The 25,759-nt window shown below is 40.9% G+C and overlaps 1 protein-coding gene across 2 annotated transcripts in view; it reads left to right on the top strand.

Annotated features, from left to right (window-relative positions):
• LOC126237219 (protein tramtrack, beta isoform-like) overlaps positions 1 to 25,759 on the top strand; it is a 204,693-nt gene that overhangs the window by 6,701 nt on the left and 172,233 nt on the right. For both annotated transcript variants that reach the window (XM_049947106.1, XM_049947105.1), the window contains exon 3: positions 13,055 to 13,243. In XM_049947106.1, coding sequence (XP_049803063.1) covers positions 13,055 to 13,243 — 189 coding nt within the window. The remainder of the gene's footprint in view (positions 1 to 13,054; positions 13,244 to 25,759) is intronic.

Genomic DNA, 25,759 nt, shown 5'->3' with positions numbered 1-25,759 from the left:
GACATAACAGTATAAAGTCCAGAAAGTTAAAAATTCACTACAGGATGGTCCATCTGAAGTTTCGGATGAGATTATCTCGAAAACTATACATTGGGTAAAAGTAGTGGGTAAGACAAATTCATAAGCTCAAAGGGGAACATCAAATGATACTACAAGTGACCCCATTTAAATCTTAAATGGAAACACCCATTTTTTATTGCAGATTTGGATTCTCCATAAAAAAGTAATCAACTTTGTCTAAAAAAAAATTAAACCATTGACAAAGGCCGCTGAATTCGAGAAAGAAGTAAAATTGGGGAAGAACTCTGATTTATTTAGAATTATCTGAGAAAGACGCATCAAATCGAAAAAAAAATGTGCACCCATATTTTCGTTGTGCCAAATTAAGCTATTTGTGTACAAAATGTACTGTATCCTGCTTTTAGCGTTACCCAGGAATGACGACATGGACGTAGTAGAATGATATTCACATGGGGTGCTTCATAAGTGTGGGTCCCCTTGCCTCTCACAATTTGGGGTGCTTAATTAATTTAATTAGCTATGAAGAAATTGTTCAAAATCATCCCCATTTTCTTCAGTGCATAAAGTCAATCGTCTGCGAAAAGTGTCCACAGTTTTGAGCAGTACATCCCGTGGTATGACTGCACACGCTCTTCTTATGCGTTGCTCCATATCGTTTCGGGTTGTGGGCTATCTTTCATAAACAACATTTTTTTAAATAACCCCACAAGAAAAAAATTGGGAGATGTAAGGTCTGGTGAACGTGAAGGCCACTGAATTGGTCCGTCGCGTCCTATCCACCAACCAGGGTACTCTAAATTTAAAACATTCTGCACATTTTTAGAATAATGGGGAGCTGCTCCGACCTGTTGGAACCACGTTCATTGCCTAGTTTCCAAATCAACATCTTCCATTAGCTCCAACAAATCATCATGGAGGAGTTGTAAGTAAGATTCCCCAGTAACATTTCAGTCAAAAAAATTCGGTCCTATCAAATAACGATTTTAAAATTCCACACCAGACCATTAACGACCATTTGTGTTGATTGTCAACGGGTCTGTGCCAGTGTGAATTGAGAGAGGACCAATAATGACAATCATGACAATTTAACTTGCCATTGTTTTTGAATGTAGCTTCATTGGTGAACATAATGTATCTAAAAACTCATTGTCACCTCTTATCATTTCCAAGGCCCATTGGCAGAAATGCACGCATATTTGCATATCTTTTGGCATTAATGCCTTTGTCAATGTGACATCATATTTGTGCGTCTTCAAAATCCTCAAAAAAGTTGATTTTGGTATTCCAGTTTGTCTCTGAATCGCATGACTACTAATTTTGGGATCCAGTTGAACACAGGCGAGAACAGTAAGAGTATGAGCGTCATTTTCACTGTATTCGCTATGACGAGGTGGATGGTGCATGTATCCATTTCGAGCTTATTGAGTGCAATTTCGAATAATGTTTTTGCTTGGATGTCATCTGTTTGGGAAACGATCCGCATACAATTGCGCAGCTGCAGCGTAATTGTTATGGCATTTACCTAAAATTAACATCATATCAACAATCTCTGTTGGAGGATAGTGAGCCATGTTTCGCTAAAGAATAATTTACTTTTGTCAGTTGATGTTTACGGTTCACAATCTGAAAGTGAAGTGACATCTGATCGCATTGCACCGACTTTTATACTGAGCCATAGTTCACAGTTTGGCCACTGTAGTGCCACAGTCGGGTGAGTAATGCAATTGTGAAGAGTTCCCTAACGAGATTTTAATACCATTCCGCCTCCCGACATCAAAAACTGTTGCGGGTAGGATACATTTCGTAACAAAATAGCTTTAATTTCTCGTTATGAAAGAATTGGTGCATGTTTTGTATTGATTTGATGCGTCCTTCTTGGATCATTCTAAATAAATCAGACTTCTTCCCCAATTTTAATGTTTCTCGGTTTCAGTGCCATCTGTCAATGGTTTAAAAAAATGTTTCACACAGAACTTGATTACTTTTTTATGGATAATCTGAATCTGCTATAAAAAATGGGTGTTTCCATTTAAGATTTAAAAGTTGCCCCCTGCCCCACCCAAGGGGGCGGGGGCTGGGGGTCACGTGTAGTTGCGCTTACGAACTTGTCGTACCCACTATCTTTACCCAATGTATAGCTTTCAAGATAATTTTAACTATATATGACGGTAGTATCTGTTCTCGAAAGAACAGTTACCGTCGATGACCATGCAGCTTTGCTCGAAATGAAATGATAATTAAATAGACACCCTAGCTGCAAGCAGGCGTTGATACACTTCATTGGGGACATGTTGAAAATGTGTGCCCCGACCGGGACTCGAACCCTGCTTACATGGCAGACGCTCTATCCATCTGAGCCACCGCGGGCACAGAGGATAGTGCGTCTGCAGGGACTTATCCTTTGCACGCTCCCCGTGAGATCCACATTCCCAACATGTCCACAACACTACATTCGTAGTGCGCCTAATAGATGTTTGCCCATCATACTCATTACTCGTGGCAGATTAATCTACCAAGTCCCGTACGAGTTCGGGCATAGCGTGTGTGTTCGCACAAGAAGGTCAAAGTTCGGGAACCCATATTTTTAACTGTATATGACGGTAGTATCTGTTCTCTAAAGAACAGTTACCGTCGATGACCATGCAGCTTTGCTCGAAATGAAATGATAATTAAATAGACACCCTAGCTGCAAGCAGGCGTTGATACACTTCATTGGGGACATGTTGAAAATGTGTGCCCCGACCGGGACTCGAACCTGGGATCTCCTGCTTACATGGCAGACGCTCTATCCATCTGAGCCACCGCGGGCACAGAGGATAGTGCGTCTGCAGGGACTTATCCCTTGCGCACTACGAATGTAGTGTTGTGGACATGTTGGGAATGTGGATCTCACGGGGAGTTCGTCAGTCACCAATGATGGTCTACCACTCCTCTCTTCATCATGAACGTTTTCTCGTCCACTTTTAAATAAACGTACCCATTCACGGACAACTCCTTCACTCATAACTCTTAGTCCGTACACGGCACAAAGCTCACGATGAATAGCTGCTGAAGAATATCCTTTGGCTGTAAAAACCTTATGACAGCACGCACTTCACATTTGGCGGGGTTTTCTATTGCAGCACACATTTCAAACTGCCACAAAAACTAAACTAGCGCAGGTAAGACGTTCACTCGACCACGGCTTGATGCCGACTGACCTGTTGAGTGCGTGAACGCACAGATGGCGTCGCTACTCCCCCCACAACCCGCACTGTGACCAATCGGAGGTTACTTTCTGAACCGCCCTCGTAGATACTCGAACTTAGTTTTGTCACTTGCTCTACAGAACTTACTGAGTTGGCATTAGACACCCAATGCAGAGTCCAACACCAATTACCACTACAACCTCTCCTCTCTCAGAAGCAGTTTGTAAATGTGATTGTTGCATAATACCTGCCTGACATCCAGCCACCCCTGATTCTTACAAGCACAACTTAATCACATAGTTCACATTTTGACATGGCTGAACAAAACCAGTGATTGATTGCTGACTCTGCATCTAGTTTTACATGGCAAAATGATGCCAGCTGACCCTGAAGGAAGTGGCCATCTGATATCCTAGGTGTTCTCATTTATGCTCCATTTTTTAACACAAATCCAAGTGTCATAATCAGAATAATGCCTTTTCAGGGCTAAAAAAGCAAAAAAGTGTGAAATATCAAGGTCAAAAAGTTATCCTCTTCAGAGGTTGACACCTTCTCAAACTATGTCGGAAGCATCATAGCAGAACGATCACTCATGGAGTTAAGAATTCTGTAAGCCAGTTGGCATGGTTGCGTAATGTTATCAGACTGAGAAGATGAAGACGGTCTTGATTTATTCCTGGGTTGTTAAGAGGAAGTTATACATACCGTTTGAGGATGATTTGTGGAAGTTCACCACATTTGTAAAGTTGGATGTTGGGTTTTGAATGCACTTTTCGTGAACAATCCAAAAAATATTGTACCCAAAGCACATTTGGTTAAACTTTGCTCATGCCAGTTGACATTAAAAAACAGAAGCCATAAGAATAATCCAATAAATTTAATAACCTAATCAAATGTGGGGCTTTGTAAACCAAGTGGTTAAGGACAGAAAAGCGTGTTGTTTTTTTTTTTTTTTTTTTTTACAAGTACTCTTTCAGGTGTATTAATTAGTGCATTTTTTGTAGTTGTTTTCATACATCCGCAATAGAATCAGTCATTCTTCAGTGCGAACTTATCAGTAATTAATGGTAAATGAATAAACTTCTGTGAATAATTTCTAGCTTTTTATCATAGCTCAGTGAATATGCTGCAAAATCTAGTTCTTGGGTCATGACATGTATTCAGTCACATGGAATCAGTATTACAAAATGAATAAAAAATAAAACAAAAAATTATAAATTTTAGAATTTGCTATCCCTTCCCCTTGGACAAGTTTCTGTGGATACCCATGCTGAAATTCATAGATTTTGAAAGGCTGGTGACTCAGTTTCCACAAAGTTTTCTACTAACAACCCTTGAGAAAAAAGAGCCAGACAGCCTTACTGGTACTACGAAATCCTGCTTTTTGCCAAATTTAATGATTCTAGATCAACCAGGAAGTAACCAATAGGCTTTGAAGAGTGAGTTTGTATCAAAATATTTGACATAATTGGCTGCACCTTTTGATTGCATTTAACTTAGGAGCTTAAATTTTTTACACTGCCAAGGGACCAGAGACCTTAGAGCCTGACATAAATTTCAATTTGATACCTTTACCTGTTCATGAGGAAAACGGGTATTAACTGTTGGGAGACAGACGAACAACAAATTGGTCCTGTAAATGGCCTGTTTTTACCATTTGAGAAACAAAACCGTAAAAAGACACTGCTTGACATATCGTCAGTGAAGGAACAAAACTATGTAAGTAGCAAAAACACAAATTTCACAGGAGAGACAAAAATCTCTAAAATATCTGATACATTTCAAAAGCACACAAAATTTGCGTTGCTGCACTACAGTGATTTTCTAGACTGTAACAAAAACTGAAACAAAGATAATACTCTTTAGAAAGCTTAATGCTGGCAGATACACAGAATAGTGTAGATATTTGTGGAAGAGGTATGTTATTTACACAGTATTTATCAGTTTCTTGTAAGACATAGATCTGATAATGTCTGTAGACTTATTCAAGAGAAAATGGCCGAACAAAGAACTACACGTCACTGTCACTCCTGAAACAGTAACGTCCAAGATGATCATCATTTATAAATAATGTTGTCATAATAACAATCCTTAGGAACAACAGCTTTAAGTTGTCATAAATGATTCCATTTGGCTTTTTTGATTTTCAGGCTTTCTTTGTATTCAGGAAGCAAAGTTTTCCAGAATTTTTCTTGGACATCTTAGTATTTCTTGACACATTTCATTGAAAGTACACTTGTAGTAAAAAACACAGTTTGGATGGTACTGCATCGCCCTCAGATCCGTAACGGTTGTCTCATTCATTGTAGCTGTACCAGGCCTGATTGAGTTGTACAGCCACAAACTTTTCTCTGTGCAGTTAGAGAAAAAGAAATTATCTAGCTAATCAATTTCGCAAGGTTGTGGCTTTCTTCTCACCTCTTTAGATATTGAGGCATATTGGCTAGGAACTGTAACTTCACTTCCTTTGAGCTTGCACTCGATGGAACTGCAAAGTGATTCACTTTCCATCTGAGTACGACTTTTCTCCGAAAACTTTTACATAATAAATGCTCCTGAATCAATTCAATTGCTAATCTTAAAAGACCGTTTGATAGTATCATGTTTCTACTCCGATACACGCAGCCATCAGAATGCAAAATGACTGGGACAGGATTTTCCTTAATCATTTTGGACAGTTGTCTGTGATACACAAAGCAACCAATTCACCTTGCTTTCCATCAAACCAGTAACACACTGCACAATGACTTTCTAAATTATACATTGTAAAGTTATGGACAGCCAATTTTCTTTTATAATAAACTGCAATTGCCTGTAAAAGTGGCACTACTTTCATGGCCTTTAAGTTCATGGTGTAGACTGTGCAGAGCATATGCTGGATGCCTTTCTGCAACCTTGAATGCTCTTTCTGTTGTATGTGCGGCTTCCACATGTCTTAACTTGAGTTTCTGAGCCTGTAACTACAATAACAACATAAGACACACTAGTCTTTTTTGGGAGAAAATAAGCTAAGGTTACCCTTTTCGAAAGTCAAGTTAAAGTGGCAAGATTTATTGGTGAAACCCATTCCTTACTACATTTTTTGGTGTAGAATCCATACAGCTGTTGTTTACTTTGTAGACTAGGCTCAAGATACAGCTTGGAGGAGGGCTTCCTCCAGTAATGTGTTGGCAGTTTTGGAAGGCAGTCAAGGAATTGTTTTACAAAACTTTTCTCATCTTTATTCTTTGTTTATTTTATTCAGGAACGTGACGATTCTAAATCAGGGCTCATCCCAGGCTCCAGTCAGTATCACACTGTCTGTTCTTTAATGCCAAGGGTATTGAGAAATATTGTTATACTTGATGTTTTCTCAGATAATTCACCAGTGATCTTCCCTGGATGTTTGGTTGGAATTATGTTCACAAGACTGATTACGTAAATCTTCCTTTGATCTCATGACATCGTTTCCCAGAAAGTGTTAAAAAATTGCGTCTGTCACCAGCAGAAATTTGATGACGATTCCTGTGATTATATCCAATCCTTGCTTCCATCAGCTTATGATAAGTTATCTGAATTGTCTGGTTAAAAATCAGCACCATCATGTAGCAATAAATGCAATGAAATAGTGTTGTCTCCAGCGGCAGCTGTGACTGATGTATCATTTTGAGCATTCTTGGATGCAGTCAGCTAAGTTTCTAGACAAGAAACATTAGTAAATAAACTTGAGAAGACCGAAGCTGAATTTTAAATTCATGGCTATATGATAACGATGATTACAGTGTCATTAATAACACTAAAAGTATTCAGCGAACTAGGTCAGTTTCGGTCTGATGAACTTAAAGTTTCCTGAGACATGGGCTGGGCAGTGCTAACAATCCTCTATAAACATTATCTCAGAACTTTCTCCAGGGACCACCATGTGCCATGATGGTGGACCATTGAATGTCGTAGGTTAACTGTAATTATTGGGAGGCAGGTAAAAACCTTGTCGCAGTCTGTTGCCGAACTTACATATTTAATACACATGCTAAATAGAGTTCTAATACAGTGAAAACAAATATGAAATGTAATTCATTACCTTGAGACTTATTTGGAACAATCACACGCTTCATGTGTAGATCATTTAACTCAGTTCTTAGAGAAGTTGTGTAACTAATTAAAATAAAGTGAGTACCATCAAGTTTTGTTCAGTAACCAAGTGAGAATTAATACACAGAAATGAATAGTCAGAGAACTTCACACTGTGGCAAGGAGAAACTCCTGGTGGCTGCTGTATGAACCCTGTTGACAGCTCATCAAGGGAATCAGCTGTCTATCTGATGTCACTATGGTCTGCTGCATGTTGTTAAAATGTCAGCAAAGAAAACCTCAGTCTGAAGGTGTTCTATATGCTGATGGGACAGATGGCCACTGAGGCATAACTTTCAGTATCAGACAACTTCTCGGGTACCTGGTGTACCTCAGTTGTGTTAAGCTTGTCCAAATAATGCTCACCTCTCTGTAGATTGATTTTGTATTCCCATAGCTCTTAGGGTGAACGATACTTAATTCACCACCATCATCATCATCATCATCTTCTTCTTCTTCTTCTTCTTCTTGTTCTAAGTATTGGGCCTCTTGACCAGTTACACTTTCATCGAGAAGTTATCGTGCCATCTTTACACTGATCAATCTGGCAATCTTACACCACTGGGGTGGTAATATAGAAGGAATTTTGGGATCCTCCTTGAGCTCTTTCATAGTAGATGTCTTCTGCAGTTGTTTTGGTAGTTTCGAATATAATGTATGGTAGGTTCCATTTTAAGTTCCTTCAACACATCTTTATTCGTTTGTAACCAGCTTTTCATCTCTAAAATTTGATTTCACAGGATGTTAGTCTTTTTGCATAATTTGCCTTTATTGTCCAGGGTTCACTGCCATAGTACAGCACAGGTTTTGCTAAGATCTTATAGAGGCATACTCCGGTGTGTTTTTAGAATATGGAAAGGTTTGTTATATTCTTACGATTCCCATTTTTTTTCTAATGGGTGGCTTTTTCAGCAAGGACTATTTCTGTCAGAAATGAGGAGGTATCATTTGAGAAGTTGTCACTGTTTTAAGAACATAAACTTGTACAGCCAATTTCAGTGTGAATAAAATATTTTTGGTGTTAGACCATATCATTATCAAACACCAAAATAACTATAAAACCAATGTTTCAACCATCTTTGTGGTGGTTATCTTCAGAGTGATTTAACCTGAAAGGATTTTATTCGTATTGTCACTGTTCTAAATAAAGGCCACATTGTATTGCTGGAGCACTAAAAATCAGGCAAACATTTAAAAAATTGGATGTTTTTGGTGGCAGTGTCTTCTTTCTGCCAAGCGAAGCAAATGGGCATGTTACTCTGCTTAGACACTACCAAATAATTTAAAAAATTGCAGGCATGTTGTCGATCTGTGTCAACTTCACTTAGCTGCAGAGTGCGAGGCAGTGATCAAGAAAATTCCGCACAGCTTGGTGGAAGTGGCTGAAGATGACCAATACTCTCTCTTAATGACACAGATGTGTGCTTGGCTTGGCTCATATTGAAACTCTGCAGATGCACTCTCTTCACTCACCACTACACCACATGCTGTGTTGCCATGTACATAGCTGCCATGTTTGCTTAGCCACATTGCAGAGCCATGCGCCTGTGAGATCTCACTTGATGACTGCTCCCCTGTGATAGCAATTGAGGGAACTGCCAGCTGAATGAAATGCAAGTGATGTGGGACAAATGTCACATGCGTGATTTCATCACATGTATTCAATGCAGTACTGCGCAGCACCCTTAAATCATGGAAGGATGTTTGGTTGTACTGAGTATTGAATTGATTTAAAAGTTTCATAAAGCTATTGATCATGAGATTGAGAATACAGACACTTTCATATTGACCTTCAGTTTTCTGTCATAGTTCAGATCTGTAATGGCATGGTTACTCATATTCATTGAGGTTGTAGATCCTGTTTTAAGTATCAGCACTGTCGACAAACCTGTATAACTTTCAACATATGAAAAAAATGGGTCATTCGGTTCATGAAGAGAAAAATGTGTAGTGTGTCATTATTCTATGTGAACTGCTTTGGAAATTGTACCATTTAGACTTGAGACTGCACAACATTTATAGAAGAATAGAAAATCCAACAGATTGGTGTTACAAGCAAATATTGTACACCAAAGTAAAGAAGTAGTGTCTGGGTCCAATGTCACCCATATTCATGTCATTGTTTCCATAGTGGCCAGTTTGACATATCAGGAATTCCTCTTCACTGACTTCAGCAGCTGAAGTCAGCACAAATATTGGTATCTGCCAGTGCACATGCATTGAGGAACTTATTGCTAAATAAATTGTCTCTTACACATTGCCAACAAAAGTCACAAGTTAATCCATTGAAGAAGATGAAAGAACATACAAACAGTGTGTTCCCAATATGAAGTAGTCATAGTCTCCATTTGAGGAAAAACAGGCAATAAAAAGCATAAATACTCAAGAAAGGGCTCAAAGCCTTGAGACTACACTGAACTTGTCCTACACAGTGAATCAGCAGGTGATTCAACCAAAGATGCTATTAATCTTCTCAGTAGAACAATTAAGTCACTCCATCTCTTCACCAACCACCTCCTACCCCCATCCTCTCCTATGCCTTCAATCACTCCACCTCTATAAAAAGGTAAAAAAGCAGAATAAAATACAACCAGTAAAATGACTCATTTTACAGTGGAAGGTAAATGCATCCAAGGTACCTCTAAATGCACATACCTGTGCCTGTGAGTTGTATCTTTTATAGACAGAATGAGCTTAAAGGGGGAAGGCTAAACCAGAGTTAGCTGTTATTGTTGAGGATGCTTGTGACTCCTCAAGTCTCACTATCAGCAGTCTACAAGCAATTGTTGTAACAGTGCAGGTGCAGTAAAAGGTAACTACATGTTCTGTTACGAACAAGGTTACTAAGATGCTCACTTTACTATTATCACAAACCTCCCACACTCTGGTCTGTGGGTGTAGATCCAATGTACAGGCATCAGTCTGTTTCACAATTAATAAATAAGTTTTATATTCACCTATTTTGATCTTTTTGGAGAATGAAAATCTCCTATAAACGAATCAACTTGGATTCTTCAAGCAGCAATTTTGGCTAGCTCTGTTCTTCCCTGAAGTCCAGAGAGCAATAGATAAGACTACCCAAGCTGATGCTAAGTTTTGTAAGTATTTGAAGGCATTTGATGCAATTTTGTATTTTTGCCTAGTGAACAAAATTTGAGCTTACAGAATATTGGACCAGTTTTGTGACTTGATTCAAAACTTCTGGTAGACAGAACTTCACAGTTTTATTAGTAAGTCATAAGATGAAAAACAGTATTGTAAGGAAATGTTATAGGGTAGACTTTCTGATGGATAACTTCAGTGACTGTTCTCAGATAATGCTTTTGGTTATTATATGGTTTCAATGCTTTAAGAATGTAGTGAAATGCAAGAAGACCTGCAAACTTAGTGAAGCGATTGGAAATTGAGCCTCAACGTAAATATGCATGGGGAAAAGTATTGCTTCCAAATTTTAATGTGAAAACACTTAAGGAATTTTAAATTAAATAAATGTTAGTAACATTCTTCATTCTTCATGTCTACATATTTGCAGCCCTATACCGTTAGGGGTTTTCAGATTATAGCATGTAACATGGAAGTGTGCAACATAGCTACGTCGATGCATAAGAATCAGTGTGTTGTAATCGAGTTTCGAGTTCGGTGTTTGCCCACATATGGAGAACTCTCCCCTTCAGCATGACAATGTCAGACCACACACAGGCATTGCAATGTCTGCAGAATCCAACTTTTGGATTCACTGTTATTGGTCATCCTCCATACAGTTCCAACTTGGCCCCACCCGATTTTCATGTTTCCAGAACTTAAAGAACATCTGTGAGGACTTCAGTTTGATAGTGGTGAAGTAATGCAAGCAGAGGTAAGGTTGTGGCTGTGTCAACACAGTCAAACAGTCTACAATGACGGCATTAACAAACTGGGCTCTCGTTGGAAGAAATGTGTTCATCACCAAAGTGACTACATTGAGAAAAATATGTAGATATGAAGAGTAAAGATGTAGAAATTTAACATCATTTGTTCTGTGTAAAAAATAATAATAATAAAAAAACACAAAAAACTGAGTTTTAACATAAAAAAATTGAAGTCATTACATTTTTGAACGGTTCCATAAATGTAACGTGTGCAAAATATATTCAAGTATCTATTGTTTGTGTTATTGGGTCAAAGAGTAACAACTTAAAATTTATCGAAGTATCCGTCCAGAGTTATCGAAAGTGGAGTGACCGTATCGAAATAGTTGTAAGAAAAGCGTATTGCAGGGTGAAATTCATTGAGTGGATCATAAAGAAATTTTATTCATGTACAAAAAAGATGGCATAAGAAAACCTTCATTTCACTGATTCTCGATTATTCCTGATTAGAATGGGCCCATTAGTAGTTCAGATAAATAGAAGAGATAGAGAAAGTTCAAAGAAGGAGGTGCATTTTGTCATGAATCCATTTAGCAATCACAAGAGCATCACAGGAATGCTCATCAAACTCTAGTGGACAAGGGTGGCATAGTTTTCTGTGCAATAGCCATACAACAGCTGCTTTTACTATTCACTGAACATCTCTCTCCCCTACAGCTTTTCTCCTCCTCCCCTCTTCTGCACTCAATTTTTTTATTCGTGGGAAAAAGGGTGGAGGGTGAAAAGAGTTATTATTGGGGCATGTGTGTGGCAGAGGAGGTTACAGTATACACTCATTGTGATGCAAGAAGTACTTTTGCCATGATTGCATCTGCAAATAGTAAAAACGTGAATGAGTTATAGTGAATTAATACATCTGCCTCCCCCTCAGTTTTTTATGCAGTTACATTAGATGCAAAAAGTGTTCAAGCTAATCACTCAGGAAGCCACCTAACTGTTATTTCTCTCACTGTTTGCTACTCACTCGAGCTTCTGGAAGAATAGTACACCTAAGTTATTGGTTTCTGTGTTACTGCATTGTTTCTGCAGTTTCTTGCTGCTTAAGCCATTTCTTCATCGTCATGATCTTCTTTTTCTTCTTTAGGCTTTGCCTCAAAAGTAGCTTAGACCTTATGGTACTAGGGTGTGTACTGCATAAAGACAGCTAAAAAAGTTTAGCACCACTTTCATAACTCGCATAGACAGTTATTTTCCTTTATCAGAAACTCTTTCCCTATATCCATTAGACCACAGGAAATTTGCATGTAATGGCGGTAAAAGCAAATCTGCACTCTGCTAAGGCCTCATAAGGCACATTCAGTCATTCCTTGCCCACTCCTGAATATAAGTTGCCCATAATCATCCACATGTGTACAGGTGTTACAAAACTTTTTTGAGCAGTTTATTACAAGATTTTACTTCATTGTTAGGCTAGTGTAACTAGTGTTGCGTAAATCATGAGGTGAAATGTGGATTGTGGTAAGTGTTGGCGTTACTTTGTTGGAAAATAATTAGTGTCTTAGGACTTCACTGTGTGACTGTTCTGTCCAGCTTAAAGCTGTATTACATAGCTTTACAATTTCATTTCCTTTTGGTGTTGGAACAACTGTGTGTTAAGGGTATTAATAATTAAGATATTTTTAATAACTTTCAAAGAAATTGTTAATATTGTAGCACCACTTGACAGAAAGTAAATCTTTCCATGTATATGTTGATTTGTTGAATTTTTTGCTACACTGTTTGTTGATTTTATTTAATGTTGCCTGTAAGCTTTAACTTTAATATTGATGAAATAAAAGTAGTTTAGTATTTATAGCAAGACACTCATATTTCTTCATTGCATTACAGACTAATCCGTGCCAGCATCCTGTAATTATTTTACAAGATGTTCATTTTTCTGAGTTGGAATCACTCCTGTCTTTCATGTATAAAGGCGAGGTCAACATAGAACAAGAAAATTTGCCAGCTTTGCTTAGAGCTGCAGAAACTCTTCAAATTCGTGGCCTATCTGGAGCTTCTGAACAAGTGAAGGAAAAGGTAAAAAAAGCAATAGAATGTTTTCGTGTTTGTCAGTTTCGTTGCACTTCACCGTGTGACTGTTACGTCTAACTTAAAGCTGTATTATGAATATAATAAACGGGAACATTCCACATGGGAAAAATATATCTAAAAACAAAGATGATGTGGCTTACCAAACGAAAGCGCTGGCATGTTGATAGACACACAAACATCTACATCTACATCCATACTCCGCAAGCCACCCGATGGTGTGTGGCGGAGGGTACCCTGAGTACCTCTATCGGTTCTCCCTTCTATTCCAGTCTCGTATTGTTCGTGGAAGTTTGGGCAGACATCTCTGCCCAAACTCTTTGCCTTTACAAATGTCTACTTGTGTCTGTGTATGTGCGGATGGATATGTTTGTGTGTGTGCGGGAGTGTATACCTGTCCTTTTTTTTTCCCCTAAGGTAAGTCTTTCCGCTCCCGGGATTGGAATGACTCCTTACCCTCTCTCTTAAAACCCACATCCTTTCGTCTTTCCCCAAAGCTTGAATTTTGCGTGTATGTTTGTGTTTGTTTGTGTGTCTATCAACATGCCAGCGCTTTCGTTTGGTAAGTCACATCATCTTTGTTTTTAGATATATTAAAGCTGTATTACATAGTTTTACAATTTTTTCTGATGTCTGAGCAGCTGTTATCTCTGTTTTTCTCTTTTGTCACTGAGATGCATGAACTAATTTGGAAACACCACATTAGCAATTACTAGTGAGAGGAAAATTTCATTTAAGTAATTACATAACGAACAATGCGAAACTAAAGGTTTTCAACAAATAATGCAAAATCTGTGACTTGTAGTGAGATAATGGAAAATCAGCAGTCTTTAACAATATGTCACAGGAATCAGCAATTTCCCTGTTCCTGGATGGAAAAAAGAAAAAAAATATATAAATAAATAAATCTTAAGGTGTCGGTGACAATTGATAGCTGTTTAATGTAGAAATTGGATATTGACTCTTTTATCAGGACTGACAGCTCATTTCTGTCCCCTTGCTGCCTACCTTAGTGATTAAACAATATTGCATGCAGTAGCATTGTAGCATAGCCCATGTCGCATAAGAAGACAGAGGCCCTGTTTTCAGCAGTTGTGCACATCCTCATCCATTAACTGCTGGCAGCCAGTAAGATTCTGTTAACAGCTGTACAGAGCAGCAGAGTTACAGGATGGCCACTTCTGGTTACAAAGTGGCACATGCAAGGAGTTGTAGGATGGAATCTCTGGTGCTGTGGCAAGTGTGGAGTCAAGAATGCGTACCTAAATGAAAACATTCTTTGTTATTTAATGTTTCTTATACAGGTCAACGATTGTGACGCAGGTGCTGACAGTAGCTGGTGGGCAGCGAGTGACGTACACGGCGTAACAGTGGCTACTGTCAACGGTGTCCTTGCTGACACAAGCCAGCTCTGCACCTCAGCAGGGCTTTGTATTTGGGCTAGTGTGCACTGCACACTGCCCAAGGCAACTAACAAGAACCTTCAGGCATCTTGAGTTGAACGAAGGACCAGTGGAGACTGGCTGGAGTGTCAGACAATGACGTGCATTGGCCGGACTCATTCGGCAGATTCCATTTGAAGCCCAGAGCCACCAGGGTTAGCTGATAGTTATCTAAGTGGGTTTGCCTAGCTAGTGACACTGCTTGATGAAGCCGTTGTAGTTTAACTGCACAATTGACTAGTAACTGGTGTGGAGACTGTGCCAGTCAAATGTGTTGTACAGCAGGAATGCAGCTACTGCCTGAACTGGGAGCATATATACTTGCTCTGGTCAGGTGTATTATGACAGGAAGTAGGCTCTCATCATATAGCCAGCTGTAGAAAAGCTACATTGTGTGACAGCATGTAGCATTCTAGTCCACCACTAATGGTAGAATACCATGTTGCAGGGTGCTACATAGCACTGTTGCAGTGCCCAACTGCAAAATTACTTTGTCGCGTGGCTCGCATACCACTTGGCTTGCCTAAATCTATGCCACAACAGTTTTGTTTCCAAGCATTTAGCTGCAGGTTACTGCTAGATGGAGACAATCTCTCTTCTGCAGGCTGGCCTATTGCCAATTTTCATGACTGTATAATTTCATCACATAGCATCTAAATTATTCATTCAGCTGTCAATAATATTTTCTCGCAGAAATGTATCTGTGAATGTATCTGTGTAAACTGTGTAGTGTAATTTCTAAATATGAGACGGGGGGGGGGGGGGGGGGGGGGGGACTGGACTGAGAAGGTGCTGCCGTTTGTAGATGAGGTATAGAGTTCTCCCGCTAGATGGGTAAGTAGATATCTTCACAAAAGAACTGTGCAGATGGTGTCAGTGTGTAGGTGAATGGGTGTCTCTGACAGTTGGCATGTTCTGCTTACGGAGTTGTTATGGCAGCTTTAAAAAAACAAAGAGAGTGTGTGAAACTTTGTTTCCTGCCTAAAAAATCGGCAGCAGATACTTGCCAAATGCTTCAAGAGGCTATCCAGGAAGATGCTATAAGTTGCACACTAGTTTTTGACTGGTTTGGATGCTTTTAATGTGGTGAGATGTGTGTTGAAGACCAAACTCAGTCTGGATGCCCTGTGACATCATTAAATGAGGAAAACATTGAAAAAATCAATGAGAATCATCGTTTCATGATTAATCAAATTTCAACAGAGACGGGTGTGTGTTGATGCTCACGCCAGTGGATTTGCACATCAGAGATGTTTCCACTGAATTTGTTCCGCGTCTTCTCAAACAGGAGCAAAAAACCTTGTGCATGAATTTGTGGCAGGGCTTGAAAACAGATTGAAAGTCATCCAAACTTTTTGAACGAATTCATTGCAGATGATTAGAGTTGGCCTTACATGTACGAGGGCAGTTCAATAAGTAATGCAACACATTTTTTTTCTGAAACAGGGGTTGTTTTATTCAGCATTGAAATACACCAGGTTATTCCCCAATCTTTTAGCTACACAACACTATTTTTCAACGTAATCTCCATTCAATGCTACGGCCTTACGCCACCTTGAAATGAGGGCCTGTATGCCTGCACGGTACCATTCCACTGGTTGATGTCGGAGCCAACGTCGTACTGCATCAATAACTTCTTCATCATCCGCGTAGTGCGTCCCACGGATTGCGTCCTTCATTGGGCCAAACATATGGAAATCCGACGGTGCGAGATCGGCGCTGTAGGGTGCATGAGGAAGAACAGTCCACTGAAGTTTTGTGAGCTCCTCTCGGGTGCGAAGACTTGTGTGAGGTCTTGCGTTGTCATGAAGAAGGAGAAGTTCGTTCTGATTTTTGTGCCTACGAACACGCTGAAGTCGTTTCTTCAATTTCTAAAGAGTAGCACAATACACTTCAGAGTTGATCGTTTGACCATGGGGAAGGACATCGAACAGAATAACCCCTTCAGCGTCCCAGAAGACTGTAACCATGACTTTACCGGCTGAGGGTATGGCTTTAAACTTTTTCTTGGTAGGGGAGTGGGTGTGGCGCCACTCCATTGATTGCCGTTTTGTTTCAGGTTCGAAGTGATGAACCCATGTTTCATCGCCTGTAACAATCTTTGACAAGAAATTGTCACCCTCAGCCACATGACGAGCAAGCAATTCCGCACAGATGGTTCTCCTTTGCTCTTTATGGTGTTCGGTTAGACAACGAGGGACCCAGCGGGAACAAACCTTTGAATATCCCAACTGGTGAACAATTGTGACAGCACTACCAACAGAGATGTCAAGTTGAGCACTGAGGTGTTTGATGGTGATCCGTCGATCATCTCGAACGAGTGTGTTCGCACGCTCCGCCATTGCAGGAGTCACAGCTGTGCACGGCCGGCCCGCACACGGGAGATCAGTCTTGCTTGACCTTGCGACCATGATGACACACACTTTGCCCAACGACTCACCGTGCTTTTGTCCACTGCCAGATCACCGTAGACATTCTGCAAGCGCCTATGAATATCTGAGATGCACTGGTTTTCCGCCAAAAGGAACTCGATCACTGCCCATTGTTTGCAACGCACATCCGTTACAGAGGCCATTTTAACAGCTCCGTACACTGCTGCCACCTGTCGGAAGTCAATGAAACTATACGAGACGAAGCGGGAATGTTTGAAAATATTCCACAAGAAATTTCCGGTTTTTTTCAACCAAAATTGGCCGAGAAAAAAAATGTGTTGCATTACTTATTGAACTGCCCTCGTATATTCAGAAACGAAGTGACCGTGAAGCCAGTGGAGGATTCCCAACTCTCCCAGACCGAAAACAGCAAGGCAAGTGAGGTTGAATGAGAAGACATTGTCTTTTTTGATGTTCGTAGAACCGTGCACCGGAAATTTGTGCCTCCTGGCCAGAGTATTAACCAGTAATTTTATTTGGACGTTCTAATTGTCTACGAGAGGCTGTGGAGAGGAAACGCCTGGAACTTTGGCGATCAGGTGACTGGTTCATTCATTGCGACAGTGTCCCTGCACACACAACCGTATGAGTGACCCACTATTTTGCACCTCGGGGAGGGGGGCTCATAAATATGTTCGAGTGACACTAATAAATGTGCTACGCTTTTCGCAGTGTGTGCTATGCTTTGATAACTCATGACAATGCAGCCAGGAAGTCCATCCAGAACTCTGATACTTTGACGGGTAGTCCTCGTCATTTTCAAGGCATGAGTTGTAAGATGCCTTAAAATGATAGTGTGGGTTATGTTGTGTCGGCTACTGTGGGAATCAGCACCGACACAAACAAGGAAGGAGAGAAGCTGCAATAGCTGGTGGCAGGAATCCAAAATGACCTGCACATGACACTTCTGGATTTATAGGACTCTTTATTTCTAAAAATAAAAGAAACATAACTGAACTTTCTTCCTGTGCCTTCTACATGCAAGTACTGTTACACACTATTCCTAGTCGCAGAATGCAGTCTAAATATTGTGTACCTATAACTCAGTATCGATACTCTCAAAGTCTGTGACCAAACTGGGCTGGACCAGTGATGGGTGGCTGGTTAAGTCAGCTTGACAGGGGACACTGAACTCTTATCTCTTCCTGGAGGTGTGGCACAGCCCGCTCTTTCTATTGATGCACATGTCAGCACCTTCTTGCTACCGTTTCACAGCATTGCACTGGTTGGGTCGCAGTCAATGCTTTAGGATTGCACCCATTACCTGTCGGAAATATTGTTGGTTTTCAGCAGACTTACCAGGCGGTATTCCCTCAAGTTATTTGAAGAAGATGGTTAGCTGTTAGTTTGCTCTGTGGATCATAAATGTGGCTTCTCACTGGGAGGTGTCACAAACTAGTTTAACTCATAATGCCCTTTGTCAGTGGAAAGTCGGACAACATACTGACCATTAACATTTTGCATTAATTTTTACTACTTGTGTTTTATGCACATTGATTTGAGCTTAACTACATTCAAATTCACCCACTCACATGTATTAAAAAAATTATGCATTTTTACAGTATTCAATGGAATCAATGGGTTTATAAGCAAATACTTGTATAATGATTCCAGTTTATGTTTGAAGTTAATTCTCAAAGATTTTTGTGGTCTTCAGTCCAAAGACTGGTTTGGTGCAGCTCTTCACTCAAATCTATCCTGTGCGAGCCTCTTCATCTCTGAATAATTACTGCATCTTACATCTGTTTGAACCTGCTGATTGTATTCTCTTGTTCCCATGTCGCTCTCTCTCTCTCTCTCTCTCTCTCTCTCTCTCTCTCTCTCTCTCTCTCTCACACACACACACACACACACACTTCTCCCCAAAACCATACTGAAAATTCCTTGATGCCTCAAAATGTGGCCTATCGTCTGATCCCTTCTTTTAGTTATGTTGTGCCATCTCCCCAATTTGATTCAGTACCATTTCATTAGTTACATGATGTTCCTATCTAATCTACAGCATTCTTCACTACCACCACATTTCTAAAGCTTCTATTCTTATCTGAAATGCTTATCGTCCATGCTTTGCTTCCGTACAGGGCTACACTCCGGATAAACACCTTCAGTAAAGACTTCCGAAACTTAACGTTATATTAAATGTTATCAAATCCCTATTTTTCAGAATTGCTTTCCTTGCTGTAGCCAGATTGCATTTTGTATCCTCCCTACTTTGGCCACCATCAGTTTGTTTGCTGTCCACATAGCAAAACTTGTCTACTGTCAGTCTCTCATTTCCTAATGTAACCCCCACAGCATCACTTGATTTAATTTGATGACATTCCATTCCACTTGTTTTACTTTTGTTAGTGTGTATCTTATAACTTCTTTTCAAGACATATCCTTTCCATTCATGTGTTCTTCCAAGTCCTTTGCTGTTTCTGACAGGATTTTAGTATCTTCGGTGAACTTCAAAGTTTTTATTTCTTGTCTGTGAAGTTTAATTTCTTTTCCACATTTCTTGTTGATTTCATTTACTGCGTGCTCAGGGTACCGATTGGATAACACCAGAAAAAGGCTGTCTTCTTTCTCAACTACTGTTTCCCTTCCATGTCCTTTGACTCATAACTGCAGTCTGGTTTCTGTGAAAGCTGTACATCTACATGACACTACATACGATGGCTGCTCAACAAACACTGAGACTGATTTTGTCATAGGCGTTTATTATTCCACTTTAATGTTTACATGATATTTTTTAAAGTACTTCCCTCCTACTTGTATGCACTTTTTATAATGTCTGTGCCAGTCTTAAAACACATGTTGCAACAATTCTTTGTCAGGTCCTTTGGAATTGCCTCACTTTCCATGAGCAATGCTTCAGAGTTTTCAAATTGAATGGCCTGAAGCTTTGCCTTTAGTGATGGTAGTTAAAAAAATCACAGGTTGCACTGAAGTGCAGTATGCTGTTGTAATAGTAATTCCAGGCAGTGCTGCATGCTGGTAAATCATTTCGTGACATACGTCTGCTGCAGTGTTTTGTAAGTTCGGTGGCTGTATGGTTTAAATGAACACAGAATTTTATTGCACCATACTGCTCGTTTCACGTCACCTAGATTGTTTGATATGCAAAATCCAAAGAACACTCTACAAAAATAGAGTATTACTACAAACCTACCAAAGTGAGTATGCTACCACGTCTGGACATTACACACAAAACCCGCTCTGTTCAAATATTCATGATACAGAAAGGAAACTATCACAGAAGCTACAGGAAAAAGTCAGCCTCAGTCTTTGTTGATCAGCCCCCATACATACTCTGCAATCCACTATACAGTGCATGGCAGAGGACACCATAAACCGCTACTAGTCATTTACTTTCCTGTTTCAGTTTTGAGTAGAGTGCTGGAAAATGACTGTCTATAAGCCTCTGTATGAGCCCATATTTCACTTATCAGAAGCGTATTTTGGCAGCATTCTGCAAACAGTCTCAAGTGCCAGTTCTCGAAATTTCCTCAATAATGCCTTGTGAAAAGAGTGTCGTTTCCCACTGAGAGATTCCAATGTCCATAATATTTGTGTTCTGATCAAACCTTCCAGTTACAAATCCAACAGCATGCCTCTGAACTGCTTTATGCCTCCCTCTTTAATCCAATGTGGTGGGGACCCCAACCATTTGAGCAGTACTCAAGAATGAGCCACATTTGTTCTGTACTCCATCTCCTATATTGATGAACTACACATTCCCAAAATTTTCCCAATAAAAATATGTCAACCATTTGCCTTTGCCTGCTGCCAACCGTAAATGCTCATTCCATTTCATATTGCTTGCAACATTACGCCTAGCTGTTTAATCAATGTGACTGTGTCCAACGCTGTATTTGAATGTCACAGAATTGTTGTCCTACTAATCTGCCTTAACTTACATTTTTCTACATTTAGAGCAAACTACCATTCGTCACAACAACTAGAAGTTCTAACTCATCTTGTATCCTCCTACAGTCAATCAACAATGGCACCTTCCCATACACCACAATGTTATCAACAAAGAATCATAAATCGCTGCTCACACTGTCTGTCAGATCATTTATGTAGATTGAGAATAAGAGCCATCCTATCACACTCCCCTGGAACACTTCTGATGACACTACTCATTCAGATGAAGACACACTGTCAGTGACAGTTCTGTTATGTAAGTAGTATTCGAGCTGCTCACATACACTATGTGATCAAAAGTATCCAGACACCCCCACAAACATACGTTTTTCATATCAGGTGCATTGTGCTGCCACATACTGCCAGGTACTTCATATTAGCAATCTCAGTAGTTATTAGATATCATGAGAGAGCAGAATGGGGTGCTCCATGGAACTCACAGACTTTGATCCTGGTCAGGTGATTGGGTGTCACTTATGTCATACATCTGTACGCGAGATTTCCACATTCCTAAACATCTCTCGGTCCACTGTTTCCAATGTGATAGTGGAGTGGAAATGTGAAGGGACACGTGCAGCACAAAAGCATGTGGACCGACCTCGTTTGTTGACTGACAGAGACTGCTGACAGTTGAAGATGGTTGTAATGTGTAGTAGGCAGACATCTATCCAGACCATCACACAGGAATTCCAGACTACATCAGGATCCGCTGCAAGTACTGTGTAAGTTAGGCCAGAGGTGAGAAAACTTGGATTTCATGGTCGAGCGGCTGCTCATAAGCCACACATCACGCCGGTAAATGCCAAACGATGCCTCGCTTGTTGTAAGGAGCATAAACATTGGACGATTGAACAGTGGAAAAAAGTTTGGAATGATGAGTCACGGTACACATTGTGGCAATCTGATGGCAGGGTGTGGGTATGACGAATGCCCGGTGAATTTCATCTGTCAGCATGTATAGTGCCAACAGTAAAATTCGGAGGCGGTGGTGTTACGATGTGGCTGTGTTGTTCGTGGAGGCTTGCACCCCTTGTTGTTTTGCATGGCACTACCACAGCACAGGCATACGTTGATGTTTTAAGCACCTTCTTGCTTCCCACTGGTGAAGAACAATTCAGGGATGGCAATTACGTCTTACGACACGAACAAGCACCTGTTCGTAATGCATGGCCTGTGGCATAATGATTACATGGCAATAACATCTCTGTAATGGACTGGCCTGCACACAGTCATGACCTGAATCGTATAGAACACATTTGGGATGTTTTGGAACGCTCACTTCGTGCCCGGCCTCAACGACCGACATCAATACCTCTCCTCAGCGCAGCACTTCGTGAAGAATGGGCTGCCATTCTCCAAGAAACCTTCCAGCACCTGATTGAACATATGCCTGTGACAGTAGAAGCCGTCATCAAGGCTAAAGGTGGGCCAACACCATATTGAATTTCAGCATTACCGATGGAGGGCGCCACAAACTTGTAAGTCATTTTCAGCAGGTGTCCAGATACTTTTGATCACATAGTGTATCTGGGATCCTAATCCGTGTGCTCAGACCTTTGTCAGCTGTCTGCAGTGGGGCACTGTGTCAAATGATTCCCAGAAATCTAGGAATGTGGAATCTGCTTTTCGCCCTTCATCAGTGGTTTGCAGGTCATCATATGAGAAGAGGGCAAGCTAAGTTTATCAGAAACAATGCTTTCTGAATCTATGCTGATTTGTTGACAGCGTCTTTTCTGCCCCAAGAAAATTTATTGCACTCAAACACAGACTGCATTCAAGAATTGTGTGGAAAATCAGTTTTAAGAGTATCTCTTTGTAATTATTTGGTTCCATTCCTTTATCTTTTTTATATACTGGAGTCAAGTGCACTTTTTCTAGTCGCTTGGGACTTTGTGTTGGGTGAGAGATTCATGATAAATGCAAGCTAAACCAATGCCACAGAGTGCTATCTCTAAAACCGTTTTGAAATTTCATCTTGACCTGGTGTCTTATTTGTTTTCTACTCTGTCAGTTGCTTCTCTATGCCAGGGATGCCTATGTCTGTGTCCTCCATGCAGAAGTCTGTGCGAGAGTCAAATGACAGTAAGTTTACAGGAGCCTCCTACAGTAGAGCAAGAACCTCTGATTCCTCAGCATTTTCTGAATTTGATTGCTAAACCACAGTGGGTCGCCCCCATTCTTATTCCACGTATTTGGCACATTAGTCTCCAGAGCACGATTTACAATGAGTTTAAACTTTGCCCATAATTCGTCTATGTCTGTCGTATTGGAACTCAATAATGTCTGTTCATTGCCTTAAGTGGGTTGCTAATAACTGCTTATCAACTTTTTCCAGCAAAAATACTTCCTAGACGTCTTGATGGGCTTATTAACTTTGGTAACCATCATTGTTATAATGACATTATGATTCCTAATCCCTGTTCTATACCGAGCGAGGTGGCGCAGTGGTTAGCACACTGGACTCGCATTCGGGAGGACGACGGTTCAATCCCGTCTCCGGCCATCCTGATTTAGGTTTTCCGTGATTTCCCTAAATCGCTTCAGGCAAATGCCGGGATGGTTCCTTTGAAAGGGCACGGCCGATTTCCTTCCCCATCCTTCCCTCACCCGAGCTTGCGCTCCGTCTCTAATGACCTCGTTGTCGACGGGACGTTAAACACTAATATCCTCCTCCTCCCTGTTCTATACTGACTGTTTTGATTAAGTCAGGCTTCTTTGTAGCTACAAAATCTAAAATATTTCCATTGCGTGTGTGTTGTGTAACTAGTTGTTCAAGGCAAAAATTAAACGGTGAAAAATCCAGGATGGAACGTAAAAGTATTATGAAAAGGGAAGTCGCCACTCACCATAAAGCGGAGATGCTGAGTCGCAGATAGGCACAACAAAAAGACTGCCACAAATAACACACACACACACACACACACACACACACACGTGCGTGCGCAATCTCAGGCAACTAAAGCAGCAACTGTGCATGATGAGAGTGGCGACTTTAAGGAGGAGGCTGGGGTAGGAATGGGGCGGGATGATAGGATAGAGGTGGCGGACAAAGGCCTGCTGCTGTGGAGTCCGCAGGGACGAGGTGAAGAGAGGGTAGGGCAGCTATGTGAAGTCAGCAGATTAGATGGAGGGCAGGGGAGAGGTCAGGAGGGGGACGGTAGTGGAAAAGGAGAAAAGTAAAAAGACTGGGTAGGGAACAGGGAAGGGGCTGGATGGGAGAGGACAATGACTAATGAAGGTTGAGGCCAGGAGAGTTATGGGAACGTGGAGTATATTGCAGGGAAAGTTCCCACCTGCGCAACTCAGAAAAGCTAGTGTTGGTGTGAAGGATCCATATGGCACAGGCTGTGAAGCAGTCATTGAAATGAAGGCTGTCATGCTTGGCAGCATGCTCGGCAACAGAGTGGTCCACTTGTTTTTTGGCCGCAGTTTGTCAGTGGCCATTCATGCGGACAGTCAGTTTGTTTCTCGTTATGCCCACATAGAATGCAGCACAATGGTTGCAGCTTTGCTTGTAGAACACATGACTGGTTTCACAGGTAGCCGTGCCTTTTAGGGGATAGGTGACATTTGTGAACAGACTGGAGTAGATGGTGGTGGGAGGAGGTATGGGACTCGTCTTGCATCACAGTCTATTACAGGCGTATGAGCCGTAAGGAAACAGGCTGGGAGCAGGGGTTGTGTAGGGATGGACGAGTATATTCTGTAGGTTCAATAGCAGTAAGGCCATGGGCACTAGGAATGTTAGTGTAAAGGGAGGTGGTATCAACAGTGGCGAGCAGGGCACCATTTGGTAAAGGGGCAGGTACTGTGGAGAGTCGGTGGAGGAAATGGTTGGTATCTTTTATGTAGGAGGGTAGATTCCAGGTAATAGGTTGCAGGTGTTGGTCTATGAGAGCAGAGATTCTCTCAGTGGGTCCGCCTTGTATCTCATCCTATGAACGAACTCCCCCCCCCCCCCCCCCCCCCTCCTCTTTCTCCGTTCTATCCCAGTTCGCACCCACTAATTCCACTTCATCCAGTCACATGTGCCATCCTCCTCCTTCATACTTATCCACCCTCAGACTTGCAACCCACATTAAAATACACACACACACACACACACCTACCTTTTCCTTGATCTCATTGTGATTTCATGCCAATTTTAGTGAGTTTTCGTCTTTCGCATCGTCGACTCAGTCAGATTTCATCTTCTTTCCCACTTTTGCATCCGTTTCATCCTTCTTGGGATTTTTCAAATCTTATTTGCATGTATTTTTGTGAAATTTTTTGGACGTAATTCTATGTTGTTTACTTTATTTTTCGAATTTTTTTCCACCACAATGGATCCTTGCTCCTTCCATCTGCATCAATACAGAAAAGTTTCCTTATCCTTATCCTTATCCTTAGCCAGAAGCCAGTCCCACATAATGTTCCTGAGTTGTCGCTTGGCTCATGGAATCCCCCCAAATCGCCTGCCGTACCATCAAACATGAGTGGGGCACATGCCCAAAGCATTGGACAACATGCAGACAATTGCAGAAAAAAGTGGCCTATTGTGCCTGTGTGCATCTCTGTCTCATGCATCAGATGTTAACACAGATATGAACAGTGTTTCTCAAGTGATGGTAGCCCCAAACAAACTTTACATTGACATACGTGTTATGGACAAGATGTTGCAAATGCGAATGGACACAGGTGCGGCAGTGACTTTGTGAAATTCTCAAACTTATGTGGCT

The sequence above is a fragment of the Schistocerca nitens genome, chromosome 2, assembly GCF_023898315.1.
Source record: "Schistocerca nitens isolate TAMUIC-IGC-003100 chromosome 2, iqSchNite1.1, whole genome shotgun sequence".
In the NCBI taxonomy this organism is placed as follows: domain Eukaryota; kingdom Metazoa; phylum Arthropoda; class Insecta; order Orthoptera; family Acrididae; genus Schistocerca; species Schistocerca nitens.
The sequence above is the reverse complement of the archived record's forward strand: the minus strand, read 5'-3'. Positions and strand labels throughout refer to the sequence as shown.